General features: G+C 43.1%; 1 protein-coding gene across 8 annotated transcripts in view; it reads right to left on the reverse strand.

Annotated features, from left to right (window-relative positions):
• ENTPD4 (ectonucleoside triphosphate diphosphohydrolase 4) overlaps positions 1–12,317 on the reverse strand; it is a 35,791-nt gene extending 23,474 nt beyond the window's left edge. For 2 of the 8 annotated variants that reach the window (XM_065946455.1, XM_065946448.1), the window contains exons 1-4: positions 12,134–12,317; positions 3,573–3,666; positions 2,205–2,402; positions 1,487–1,692 (exon numbers count right to left, since the gene is read on the reverse strand). In XM_065946455.1, the coding sequence (XP_065802527.1) occupies positions 1,487–1,692; positions 2,205–2,402; positions 3,573–3,580 (412 nt within the window). In that variant the 5' untranslated portion in view covers positions 3,581–3,666; positions 12,134–12,317. Of the gene's footprint in view, positions 1–1,486; positions 1,693–2,204; positions 2,403–3,572; positions 3,667–10,036; positions 10,352–11,032; positions 11,102–12,133 lie in introns of those variants that run through there. The other 6 variants (XM_065946451.1, XM_065946449.1, XM_065946453.1 and 3 more) reach the window with 6 other exon arrangements.
• Between the last annotated feature and the right edge of the window lie 1,144 nt (positions 12,318–13,461).

The raw sequence follows: 13,461 nt of genomic DNA on the forward strand, positions 1-13,461 counted from the left end.
AACATGGTCCACTGGAGAAGGAAATGGCAAACCACTTCAGCATTCTTGCCTTGAGAACACCATGAACGGTGAAAAGGCAAAAAGGTATGATACTTAAAAATTAACTAAACTCCCCAGGTTGGTAGGTGCCCAATATGCTACTGGAGAAGAGTGGAGAAATAACTCCAGAAAGAATGAAGAGACGGGGCCAAAGCAAAAAGAACACCCAGCTGTGGACGTGACTGGTGATGGAAGTAAAGTCCGATGCTGAACAGAGCACTGCATAGGAACCTGCAACGTCAGGTCCATGAATCAAGGCAAATTGGAAGTGGTCAAACAGAAGGCAAGAGTGAACAGAGGCATTTTAGGCATCAGTGAACTGAAATGGACTGGAATGTGTGAATTTAACTCAGATGACCATTATATCTACTACTCTGGGCAGGAATCCCTTAGAAGAAATGTAGTAGCCATCATGGTCAACAAAAGAGTCCAAAATGCAGTACTTGGATGCAATCTCAAAAACAACAGAATGATCTCTGTTTGTTTCCAAGGCAAACTATTCAATATCATGGTAATCCAAGTCTATGCCCTGGCCAGTAATGCTGAATAAGCTGAAGTTGAACAGTTCTTTGAAGACCTCCAAGACCTTCTAGAACTAACACCCAAAAAAAGATGTCCTCTTCATTATAGAGGACTGGAATGCGAAAGCAGGAAGTCAAGAGCTACCTGGCTGCTACCACTAAGTCACTTCAGTCATGTCCAACTCTGTGAGACTCCATGGACTGCAGCCTACCAGGCTCCCCCGTCCCTGGGATTCTTCAGGCAAGAACACTGGAGTGGGCTGCCATTTCCTTCTCCAGTGCGTGAGAGTGAAAAATGAAAGTGAAGTCGCTCAGTCGTGTCCGACTCTTAGCGACCCCATGGACTGCAGCCTACCAGGCTCCTCCGTCCATGGGATTCTCCAGGCAAGAGTACTGGAGTGGGGTGCCATTGCCTTCTCCGAGAGCTACCTGGAGAAACAGGCAAATTTGGCCTTGGAGAACAAAATGAAGCAGGGCAAAAGCTAACAGAGTTTTGCCAAGAGAACACACTGGTCGTAGGAAACACCCTCTTTCAACAACACAAGAGAAGACACTACACATGGACATTACCAGATGGTCAATAGCAAAATCAGATTGTTTATATTCTTTGCAGCCAAAGATGGAGAAGCTCTGTACAGTCAGCAAAAACAAGACTGGGAGCTGACTGTGGGTCAAATCATGAACTCCTTATTGCCAAATTCAGACTTAAGAAAGTAGGGAAAACCACTAGACTATTCAGGTATGACCTAAATCAAATCCCTTACGATTATACAGTGGAAGTGACAAATAGATTCAAGGGATTAAATCTGATAGAGGACCTGAAGAACTATGGATGGAGGTTCATGACATTGTACAGGAGGCAGGGATCAAGACCATCCCCAAAAAAAAGAACCTGGTTACCAAGCAGATATTTATTGTTTACATACCGGGTTTTATTTTCATGACCACAGGCTTTCGGTTTTTATCTCTCATTTGCCTGATATCCAACAGATCGTGAGGATTGCCATTGTGCCGTGGCCAGCAATAGACAAATATCCGAGACCCGCTGCTCCCACAGTCCACCACGATGCCATAGTTCACGTTGGGGTTATTGGTGTCTGTAGCTTCAACGTCAGTAACTCGTGCCAAGTACCTTGTTTAGAGAAACAAACATACTCTTACTGAGACAGAGACTATCCATAATGCGATACACAAATACCAAGTCAGTGATTTCTAGGCTATGTGGCCCTGCCACCAGAACATTTTTACAACTGTCAAACGATCAAAAAAAATCAAAAGAAAACAAAAAAGGGATCATGGTAAAAGTAACCTAAGCCAGATACACACTCATTATTGTTTTAAATAAGTTCAAACGAGCTCTGAAAAGCAAAACTCTATTTTCTAACTATCAACAGTAACTGAAAAATCAGTTTTAAATGATATCACAGGAGAAGCTTATGCTCAAATCCTCTTATGATGTGGATTTGGTGGTTAATAATTAAACAGTTTCAAACAGTTTAGTTTTTCATGCCATGCTGTATTGGGTACAAAATCCGTTTCCTCCAGCCACATGCTCCTTAAATTCCAACCTAATCCCCAAAGTTTTGAAGTCACAGGATGAAAGTATGGCATACCATCTAGAAAACACATTTTTTTTTCTCCTACCTTTGAAACTTCTTGTCTTTGGAGAGCCGTCCATACTTATTTCGGATTATGACAACAGAAAAGTATAAAAGTGAGACAGCAGCAGCCAGAAGGCTGATGACGATAATTTGGCGTAAGTTGGTGTTCAGAATTCGGGGACACCCCACTGGAGAGATGCTGAAATGCCAGGAAGCAGGAAAAAGACAGGAGATGCCAATCCTGAAATACCCAAAGACAGGTTTAGCTAAAGCAGTTTGCTCCACAGAGGCCTCCCCTCACCTCCACTGATCCAAATACAAGACCTTCAGCAGGACCTGCCCCTGGTTCCTGCTGCCCCTATGTTCCCAGAAGGCCTTCTGAAGACCAGCCTCTTGCACATTGCTATTGTGTTACGTAAAAGAGCAAAAATTATAAAATCAGATGGATGAGGATTAAGCCCTGATGATTATGACTTTTCTGTGTTCCCTCCCTTTCTGGGGAATATTAGGTAGCTTTTATTTTTACCCTGCCTCATTCCAAAAATAGAATTAGAGATAGTTTATAAGAATTAAGTTCAATAAAGTAAATAAATAAATGTATAATAAAGCCAGGCTTAAGAATGATGAATTTAGAGCACAAAAAAGCATGTAATAAGGAAAGCCTTGCAAAGGTGGTTGAGCATGCTGGTGGCCAAAACTGCCCATTACAGTGGAAACATAAGCAGTCCAGGCGGAAGCAGATTCTCTAACACTGAATTCCAAAGCCAATCTCTCCCTGGTGACTGCATGAGAAGATGGGAAATAAAACAGTATCTTTAACAACATCCCTGCAACAGTCAATAAATACGTTTTGTGTACTCTGTGTTTTTAGAAATATTCCTGAGACATTTCTCCAAATAAACTTTCTTCTCAGTTTACATCAGGAACAGGCTTTAAAATTTTTTTTTTTTGCTGCCTTTGGGATAAATCCTATTGCTTTACGGTTAATCGACACTCTTCCCTTTAAAGAGTGTTTCATGGACTAACATGTCTCACAGAAGGGGAGGCAGCCTGCTAACCCAGTGGGATTTTCTATTTGCAGTTTCTGGTGACCATGTGGGTTCCCGGCCACTCCATGGAGTTTACCACCCTGTCCCACATCTCTGAGGCTTATCAGCTCCTCCCGGATCCCAGCATGCGAGCCCTTTATGATAACTTACACTAAGCCCTGTCAAATCCACCTGGCATGACCACTTTCCTTCTGTGACAGGCACCCCACTAGGGCCCTGGAAGAACAAAGGTGTTCAACAGAAGCATAACACAATTGAACACGTTTCACTTGAAGTTTACATTTTCCTCCCCATGGAGACCTGTTTCTGGGGCACTGAAATCTCGGGTTTTACAGTGCCAGTGATTTGGCACCACCACTCACCTCCCCATGCTGATGGGTCAGAGGTCAGGCAAGGCTCTGGGAATCAGTCCTCACACCATCACCGCAGTCCTCCTGGCGTTAGAGCCCTCCTATTCTAGGAAGTGGGAAAAATCACAAAGATAGCACACTCCAAGTAAATGTCGACGTTACTTATCAAAGGAGTGCTTTTTTATCAAATTTTGTTTTTTAAACTATGAAAGTATGATAACACATTTACAGGAGACTTGGAAAACACAGAACAAAGTTACATATAGTTCCACTATATATTACAATTATTAAAAAATAAATTGTAGATAAAATGAAAAGTAGATAAATTAAGATTTTCAGTTGGAATTTCAATATCAAACTCCCAAAAATTAATAGAATGAATATACAGAAAAGTAGAAGGAAACAGGAGACCTGAAAAGCACCATGGACCAATTCAACATAATTAAGATTCATATAGTTTTTGCATAACAGTAGGATACAAATTCTGTTCAAGCTCTCAAAAGGGTGTTTAAATCCAAGCATACATAAACTGGTTCATGATCCCAGCATTGGAACTCTTAGCAGGGTTTATTCCAAGCAACACACTTCTAAGTTAATTTCATGCTGTCAGAGATACAGGCCTAAATCGATAGAGATAATAACAGTCTGGCACTAGTTAATGCTTCCTACTGAAAAGCGAGTCAGTGACCCCAAAACAGGTCACCAAACAGTCTAAACTACCTAACGGTGCTGCGTGTCAAGGGAGATGAGGGGTGAGAGCAGGAGGTGGGCAGAATGACTGACTGAATGGGAATCTGAACTATCCATGCATCTGGTTAATCCAGTAGATCCCTCTTTCATGCACAAAGTTCCAGGTAAGGCAACTCACTCCGAGTGAGTTCTGTCACCTTGACAGTGGCTGCCGCTCCTCCACCCGAGACTCACATCACAGACGGAACACGGGTCTAAGCAAGGGCTTCCCTCTGACTCGCTGGATCCAAACGACAAGAGACAGTGGGTCTCTTTCTTGGTCTTGTGGCCCTGCTTCACTGCTAGGCTTTCAGGACAGCTGTCTCCCCTAGTCTGCTTCTTAGCTCTTGATCAGTTCCTTCTCAGGACTCTCCACGTCTCGGTGACTCTGCACATCCCATCTGTTCTGTTCCCCCTAGGTTTTCTGTCTTGGCTCCAATCTCCCCTAACCCTATCTCTGTTACTTGTCATCTTCACTTATTGCTTCAATGATCTGATAGCAGAGAACTAACTTTCTCCACCCCAAGCCTCTTCTCTAAGTCAGAGATACGTATCTTCCAGCACCTACTGATAACCCCATCTGAACATCATGTGGGCCTGTGAGAAACACTTCTGAAACTGAACCCTTCCACTGTGGCCCCATCCTGCTCCTCCCATGCTCCTCCTTGCTATCTCAATCCCCTAAACACTCAAAGCAGGAAACTAGGGAGCTGGGTCTGACCCCTCCCTTTCCTTCATCCTCCAGAGCCAATTTCTTACAAAGTCCTTCCATTTCTTTCTTTCTTTTGGAGGCAAGGAATACAACTTTATTAGGAAAGCCAGCTGACCAAGAAGATGGCAGACTAACGTCTCAAAGTCTTCGAGTCCTTCCATTTCTTTAACCTCAGTTTCTCTAAAGTCTGTCCCTTTTCTTGTCACTTTTGCCTGAGGTCTCTTTCTTATCTCTTATTTTTACCTGGCCTATCCGGACAGCAGCCTAACTAGTCTGTCTCCCACCTGCTGTCTCAACCCAGCAGCTATCCGATCCCTTGCTAATAGCTTCAGGCAGATTCTTTATCCTAAACTGACAGCCACGTCCCTGCCCAGGTCCAGGTCCAGGGCTGGCAATCCTCCAACGGCTCCCCTCCCATGTAAATAAAGGCCAAATGCTGTACCCTGACTCCGGGTCCGATGGGACCCTCCCCCCTTTCTCACTCCACCCCGGCCACACTGGCGTCCTCACTGTCTTTCACCCACGCCAGGTGCTGTCTGGTCTCAGGGTCTCTGCTGCTCCTTCTGCTTATAAATAATCCATAAGGCTTATTTTTTTCCCTTCAGACTTTTACTCAATGGCACCTTCTCAAGGAGGCCTGCCCTGGCCACCCAACCTATAACTGCAAGCTCTCCATCCAGCTCCCATCCCTGAGTTATTTTTTCTCCTCAGCGTTTATGTATTTACTAACTTCTTATACAGTGCCAGGCCCTGTTCAAATGCTTTGCAAATACTCATCTATTCCTCCTATCAATCACCAAGGTAGGTACTATTTGCATAATATTTTATAGATGAAGCAGAGAGGCTAAGTAATGTGCCTGAGGTCACATTGCTAATAAAAGTGATTATAAACAAGAGAGCTGAGATTCAGGCATGTGAATCCATACGCCTATCCACACAGCCTTCTAACAAACTGGGTGTGTGTGTGTTTGCATTTCTCTTGCCCACGTGTCTCCTCCTCCAGAATGCAAGCCTCACAAGGCGCCAGATTTAGGTCTGCTTGGCTGGTGGCTGCATTCCCAGCAGGGCAACCCCTAGGAAAGACCCTGGCAAGAAGTCAAGCTGCAGAGTTCTGGGATTCAAAAAGGTTACGAACTTACATGTAATCTTCCCCAAATAAGCAGCAATTATGATAACCTCCCAACTGTTCTCTCTCACTCAGGAAAATGTCCTGTCTTTAAGATGTTAAAGGTGGTCCCACTTGATCTAGCCTTATGCTGTTCCATACAGCAGCCCCTGCCCTGTGTGGATGAAGTAATTAAAATTAAAAATTCAATTTCTCCAGGCTCCAGATACAGAAAACAAACTAAGTAGTTACTAGTGCGGAGGGAAAAGGAGGGAGAGGCAAGAGAAGGGTAGGGAATTAAGAGGTACAAATTACTATGTACAAAACAGACAAGCTACAAGGATATATTGTCCAGCACAGGGAATACAACCAATATTTTATAATTACTATAAATTGAGCATAATCTTTAAGAATTGTGAATCACTGTGTTGCACACCTGAAACTTACATAACAATGTACGTCAACTCTATTTCAATTTAAGAATTATATACTGGGTAAGTAATAACTGTTGTCAGTAACAATCTTTATGTGTATAGATGCTTTTTTAATGAATGAAGTAAAATGTATTTAAAAGGGAGGGAAACAGTTCAGTCTGTCAGCTGCATGAGCCCATGTCAAGTGCTGCAGAGCCACATGCAGCCTCTGCATTAGAAGGCTTGATCTGGCCCTGTCTATTCTTCTAGTCGTATCCCGACTGGCAGACTAGCCAGACCCGTTCCCTGTGCTCCAGCCGTCTTAAACAGCCAAAGGTCACTGGAGCACTCCCATCCCTCTGCATCTGTAGAACGGCTCTCTGGCTCCGGTCCGTCTGTCGGTGCTCCCAGGTGCTCCTCATGCTGCTGGTTCAGCATGATCCCTCTGGGAGGACCTCCCTAGTCCTCGTGTCCTCAGAGTACTGGCTCTGTACAGCAGTCAGCTACAATGCTACGCCTATGCTTCACTTTCTCATTACACGGTAAGCTCCTCAACGGCAGAAACAGCCTCTTATCTGTTTCCCCAGCGACCAGTGCCTGTCACACAAGTGACGACAACTATTGCTTATCTCGTGGGCCGCTGGGAACACGAGACACAAAGATGAATCAGATATGGACCCAGCCCTTGAAGAATTTACAGTGAAGTAGAGGAAACAAAACATACACACAGAGATGTTATAAAATAAAAAGGATTAATAATGCCTACCTGACCAAAGGGTAAAATCACTGTAATTATTAGTTTGGGTTTTGATATGGTGTCTATATTGTACAATGCACCCTAAACTTAGGACAAATGGTATTTGTGATTTAAGAGTTCACACAAAAAGGGAAAAAAATGCCAATATAAATATGTTTTATGTAATTTTATATCTACTTTTAGTATTTGAATAAGGTGAGATTACTACAGCATACCTTTTATTAGAATACCAATGGCTCAAAGATTTAAATATCAAATAACCCACAAAAATGTAAGATGAAAATGTAGTATTTATCTAATTCCAGAATAGGTTAAGACATTTCTTCAAGTGATATCAATGTCTCAAACTATAAATAAAAGACATCTACTCATGAGTTTAAGACTTCTGAGAGTTAAAAATAAGCCCTTCTGAAACACACAAAGCTTGGGGAAATTACATGCAATGTACATGACACAAAGTAAATATCCCTTACATGTAAAAAAGTTCCTATAAACAAAAAAGAGAAACACTGGAACAGAAAAATGAGCAAGGACAATTGGAGATGAACAGAGTAAGAAATCTGAATGGTTGACAGAATCTAACTTCACTGGTATTTCAAGAAATATAAATAAAAACAAGGTTTTATCACTATCAGTTGGCAAAGATTAAAGTCTGATGATACTGTGCTAACCAGTGGGAGGGGGAAAGGTTGTGAGCGCCTCTGGAGAGAATCTAAACATGTACTCACCTTCGGGGGGTGGACAGGTGACACACGTGAAAATCTTAAACATGCTTACCCTCTGCTCTACCCATCACAGCAATTTGTCTTCAGGAAATAATAAGATAAATTCACTAAAACACATATAAAGATGTTCATCATAGTATTATTTAGAATAGCAAAACACTGTTACTGAGTGCCAAAAGTGCCTTCTGGGGGTGGGCTGCATTAAACACGGTTCATGTATGCAATGGACTATGATGTGACTATTAAACACGCTCACACACAGAGGGAAGGAGAAAAGAGAGGCCATTTCAAAGGAGAAATGCACTGTAAGGATGCACCACAGCAAATGCAGGAAATGTTATTTAATCTGGTGTTTGTCTTAGGACTTTTTTTCCCCAAATATGTGATAACCATGAGGATAAAAAGATATCTTTGTAAATCACAACATTTGTGTTTAAAGAGAGAGAGAAAATAGGACAGCTTATAAGTTGCTGAAATAATTACGGTTATTTAGGACGATATTTATTTAGTGTTAGCCAGGAGGCAACAATATGGTAATGTGATCTTCAAATGTAAACTCTAGTTGTATTTGCAGCTAAGAGTCTTGGCACCACAGTTTAGGAAGGCAAACTCAGCAATATTACATAAAACTGCCATGTTTTTCAAAGGCCTAAGCTGTGTGAGACCTATCACCAAAGAGATGCATTAACTCGCATGATTTCAACTGATGGGGTCCCGCTCAGTTGAACATTTTTTAACAGAATGAGGTACACTAGGTCCTGAGTCAAAGTCTTTCTCAGTCAGTCTCTCTCTGACAGTCCTGAAGGAAACAGTGAAACCAACACCAGTCAACTGCAAAGTGAAATGGCTCCCATGGTGAAAAATGCAGGATGCAGTGATACAGTTATCAGCAAATACTGAAATCACAGGCAAACAAAACTGCAGACAAATGAGACTCCGGAAGAGCTAGACCTCTGAGTAAGAGGCTAAGATGACACGAGAGGGCTGCAAAAAAGAATGATATGAGTAGCAAAGGATTACAAAAGGGCTTGGAAAAATCAGAAGATCATCAACAGGCAGAATTCTGTAAGGAAAGACCGTGTCAGTGAGAGTGAGAGGCCGAAGTGAAGGATGCGGTGTGGCACTCAGTTGTGGGAAAAATACATCAAAACAACTTGATTTGTTAAGAAGAATGTATGGTAACAAGTGTTGGCAAGAATGTAGAAAAAGAGAAACTGTGAGCACTGTTGGCAGAATGTGTTGGTGCAGCCACTAAGGAAAACAGTATGGAGGTTCCTCAAAAAATACTGGAACTACCACACAATCCAGCAATCCCATTTCTGGGTATTTTCCCGTAGAGAACAAAAACACTAATTTGAAGAGATATATGCACACCTATGTTCATAGCTGGATTATCAGCAATAGCCACGATATGGAAGCAGTCAAAGTGCCCAACAGATGGATAAAACACCTATGGTGTATGTACATACAGTGAAATATTACTTGGTCACAAAAAAGAATGAAATCTTGTCATTTGTGACAACATGGATGGACATGGAGGGCATTCAACTTACATGTGAAATCTAAAACACAAATGAACAAACATAACAAAATACAGAGACAAACAGAGAGAGAGCAAACTGGTGGTGGCCAGAGGGGTAGGGAGTGGCAGGAGAAGAGAAATAAGTGAGGAAGATTAAGAGGTAAAAATTCCAGTTACGAAATAAATGAGTCACAGGGATGAAATTTACATATGCAATTCAGCCAATGATATTGTAACAAATTTGTATGGTGACAGAGGGTAACTAGATTTATGTTTTTTATGCATTTTTTGTAATGTACAGGGTTATCGAACATACATACACAGGATTCTCTATGCTGTGCATCTGGAACTAACACAGTGTTGTAGGGCCATTATACTCTAATTTTTTTTTTTAAATAAGTGGGGTGGCGGAGAATGTACATAGTTGCATTTATGATCTACATTTCCTTCATATTTATTTTACATTTTTAATCTTATTTTTCAATAGCAAGTCCTAACCAACCTCTTCCTTACCTCTCACCATTCACTTGCAAACTTCTGGTCCCCATTTTAAACGATCTCTTTTCTGGTCACACTTTTCCCTGCATCACCTCTGTAGTTTCCTGGATCTGCAACTCTGACTTCCTTCTCGTTTCAGTTCCACATCTGGGGCTTTCCCTATTATCGCAAACTCGTTTAGTCTAAGTTTGGGCTCACAAACCTTTGACACAAACTAATACCCCTTTCCAAATTCCCCAGGTCTAAGAGGAGTATCACCATGAATTGGGGTTACCCGGTTCTCAACTTTGATCCCCAACTATCTGTACGTTCTAAGTTTATGTCGGTCATCAAGTCCTGCCAATTCTTCCTCAAATAGTCCACACATCCAAAATGACCACAGCAGACACTCAAGACAGATCTCTACGTGGAATACCTTTTTTTGGAAACACTTCTTTGTAAAACACTACCTTCACCGTATGACCAGCTCAAGACTCTCCCAGAGCTTATGGGTCAACAACTTCCCTGTGTCGCATCCCTGAGACCTTTCATCATCAAAGTCTCATCTTTAAAAAAAAAAAAACAAAAAACTTTTTTATATTGGAGTAGAGCTATTGACAATGTTATGTTAGTTTCAGGTGTAAAACAAAGTAATTTATACATATACATTATCTATTCTTTTTTCAAATTCTTTTCCCAATTAGGGTGGTATAGAATATTGAGCAGAGTTCCCTCATCTTATTTCAACCTGTTCTCTGCTTGCTCCAGATAACATCTCTCTACTCCAGTGATGCGGGTTGCTCCTCTCCCACATAAGCTATTCTCATTCTTGCCTTGGGCCTTAAGTCACTTCCTACTAACTCATATGTCCTGCTCACAATATTACACTTTTCTCAAAGCTCAGGTCAATATTTTTCTTTGCCAAGATTTGACTCGTAATACTTCTGTTTTCCCACACTCAATCTTCTTTGTATTTGTATGTAGTCTATTTTAAATAAACACGCTGAATAAAAATGTAAAAAATATAAATACCTAGATCAACTTTTGTTTCTTCTTTCCAGGCTACATACACAAAGGTTGAGATCATGTAGTCCTATGAGGCTTGGAAGAATGTAAACCATAGATTCAAAATGCAACAAATACAAGTGATAAATCAATATTAAGGTGGGCAATGAAATCAACAAGCTACTTAGACAAATTAATGCTCCATTTAATAATTCTGCTAATGTGTCAAACAGAATGAACAGACCTGATACCAAGACATGATAACATTAAATGTAAGATAACACAAAGAATATGATTCTCTTCAGCCTCTCCAAGCCTAGAAATTATTTTCATTACACAAAACAGAACCCACTAAAGACTTCAATATGACATTAAACTAGGGATTTGAGTCTCTCATTTAGAGTTCTTTAATAACCTAGTGTATCATGGAAGTTCCTAAATTGTAAGGCATCTCTTTACTACTAGTGACAAATGTTCTCTGAAGATGCTTCACACTGTTGTTACTCTAACTGGGGTCTGAGGAACCCTGCGGGTTCTGAGACAAACTCCAGAGAATAAGCGAACTGTCCCTTTTAAAGGTGTTCACGCATTACTCAAGTTTGAGAAACAAAGGTCTTACCATCACTTTATCGCCCAATAGCTCTATTTTCTCAATGAAGCTACTTAGATTTAGATTTTAGAGAAATCTAAAGCATGAATCGTGGTAAAAGCAGAGCAAAGCAAAAACGATGCTGACTTGTAAATGTCAGGACCAGGTGGCAGGTAAGACCCGCAGGGTCCTCAGTGCAGCATCCTTCTCCCCAGCCAGGTACCCTCCCCAGTGCGGGCCAACCCGCGCCCAATACGTGTCAGAGGGGAAATCAGCGCGGTCACTGGAGCGGGCGCAACAGCACGCTTGCCAGCTTTCTCCCGCCAGGGGCTGGCGGGGGAGCACCTGCAGCCCAGGGTCACGGGTGCTGACGGCGGGCGCCCGGAGGCGGCCGAGCAGTGCGGAGCCACTGGCGCGGGGAAGGCCCCCGGGGCAGAGCGGCTGGTCCGCGGCCTCGCCGCCCCGTCGGGCCGCGCTCCAACCGTCCCCACTTCGGCCGCCCACCCTCCCCCTCATCCGCGCCAGAAAGGCCGCCTCACCTGCTCGGCTACGTCCGACTCGACGGCCGGGGCTCCCAGGAGTGGGGACTCGCGGGTGGAGCGCATCACGGCCACCGCGGCGAGGCGGTGCCGGCAACGCCGACACGACTTCCCGGGGGCGGGATAGCTTCCCAGGAGCTCCGCTCCTTTCCGGTAGCGGGCCCGCCACTCCTCCGCCACCCGAGTCACGTCACCGGGAGCGCGCACGCCGAGGGGCGGGGCTTGCGCCTGGAGGCGGGGCCTGTACGCGGTGACTGGCATCCGCGGAACCACGCGGAGTCTGCTGCGAGCCCAGAATGTCAAAAGTGAAAGTGGCAACACGAAAAGTAACACGTACGGTGGCTTGGATACCGCAGATCGCAGCCCTTCGGTTTTCAGCAAGTATCAGTGTGCTGATGACACATTCATCTTTCCTTTGCGCTCTTTATTATTATGGACAACAGCACTTGAGAACTTAACTGGGCACTTCTGCTCCTCTGTTGACATTTTATTTTACAATTTTGCCAGTAACTATCTTTGTTTTACAGGCGGAGAAACGAAGCACAAACTCATTCAGTGACTCTCTTAATTAAGGTCCACGTAATTAGTAAGCACCAAGATTTCATTGTTGCCAGGCGTTTCATATACCAGAGCATATTCTAGGTTAAACAGAGCGCCCTCGACACGCTTAATGGTTTTGAGAAGAAATAGTGAAGTGAACAACACTAGTTCCTGACATTGACCCCAAGACCTGGTACTTAGTTCAAGGACACACTATTTAGCTTTCTAGCTTGAGCCCCAACCCCCTCCACCTCCGCCCCCCCCCCCCCCCCCGCCCCGTCCAAACCCAATGCCTTGAAATCACAGAGCTGGAGACAACCTTGAGAATCGCGGCTTAAAAAAAAAAAAGTGGTTTCCCTGTTGCACAGAGATAGGAAGCGACCAGACAGCCTAGCCACTTTAATTTGTTATTATTGTTATTGTTCAGTCGCTCAGTCGCATCCGACTTTTTGTGACCCCATAGACTGCAGCACTCCAGGCTTCCCTATTCTTCGCCATCTCCTGAAACTTGCTCAAACTCAAGCCCATTGAGTCGGTGTTGTCATCCAATCATCTCATCCTCTGTCAGCCCCTTCTCTTTCTGCCTTCAATCTTTCCCAGCATCAGGGCCTTTTCTAATGAGTCGGCTCTTTGCATCAGGTGGCCAAAGTATTGGAGCTTCAGCCGCTTTAATATATTTTTTTAAAATGAGAGTCCTAGAATTAATGAGAGTCCTCATTAATTGTGTCAAGTAAAAGAAGCTTAAACAAAACTAGTAGCTGTATATTTTAAGCAGAATCCTTGGTCCA

This window comes from Muntiacus reevesi, chromosome 10 (genome assembly GCF_963930625.1).
Source record: "Muntiacus reevesi chromosome 10, mMunRee1.1, whole genome shotgun sequence".
Lineage (NCBI taxonomy): Eukaryota > Metazoa > Chordata > Mammalia > Artiodactyla > Cervidae > Muntiacus > Muntiacus reevesi.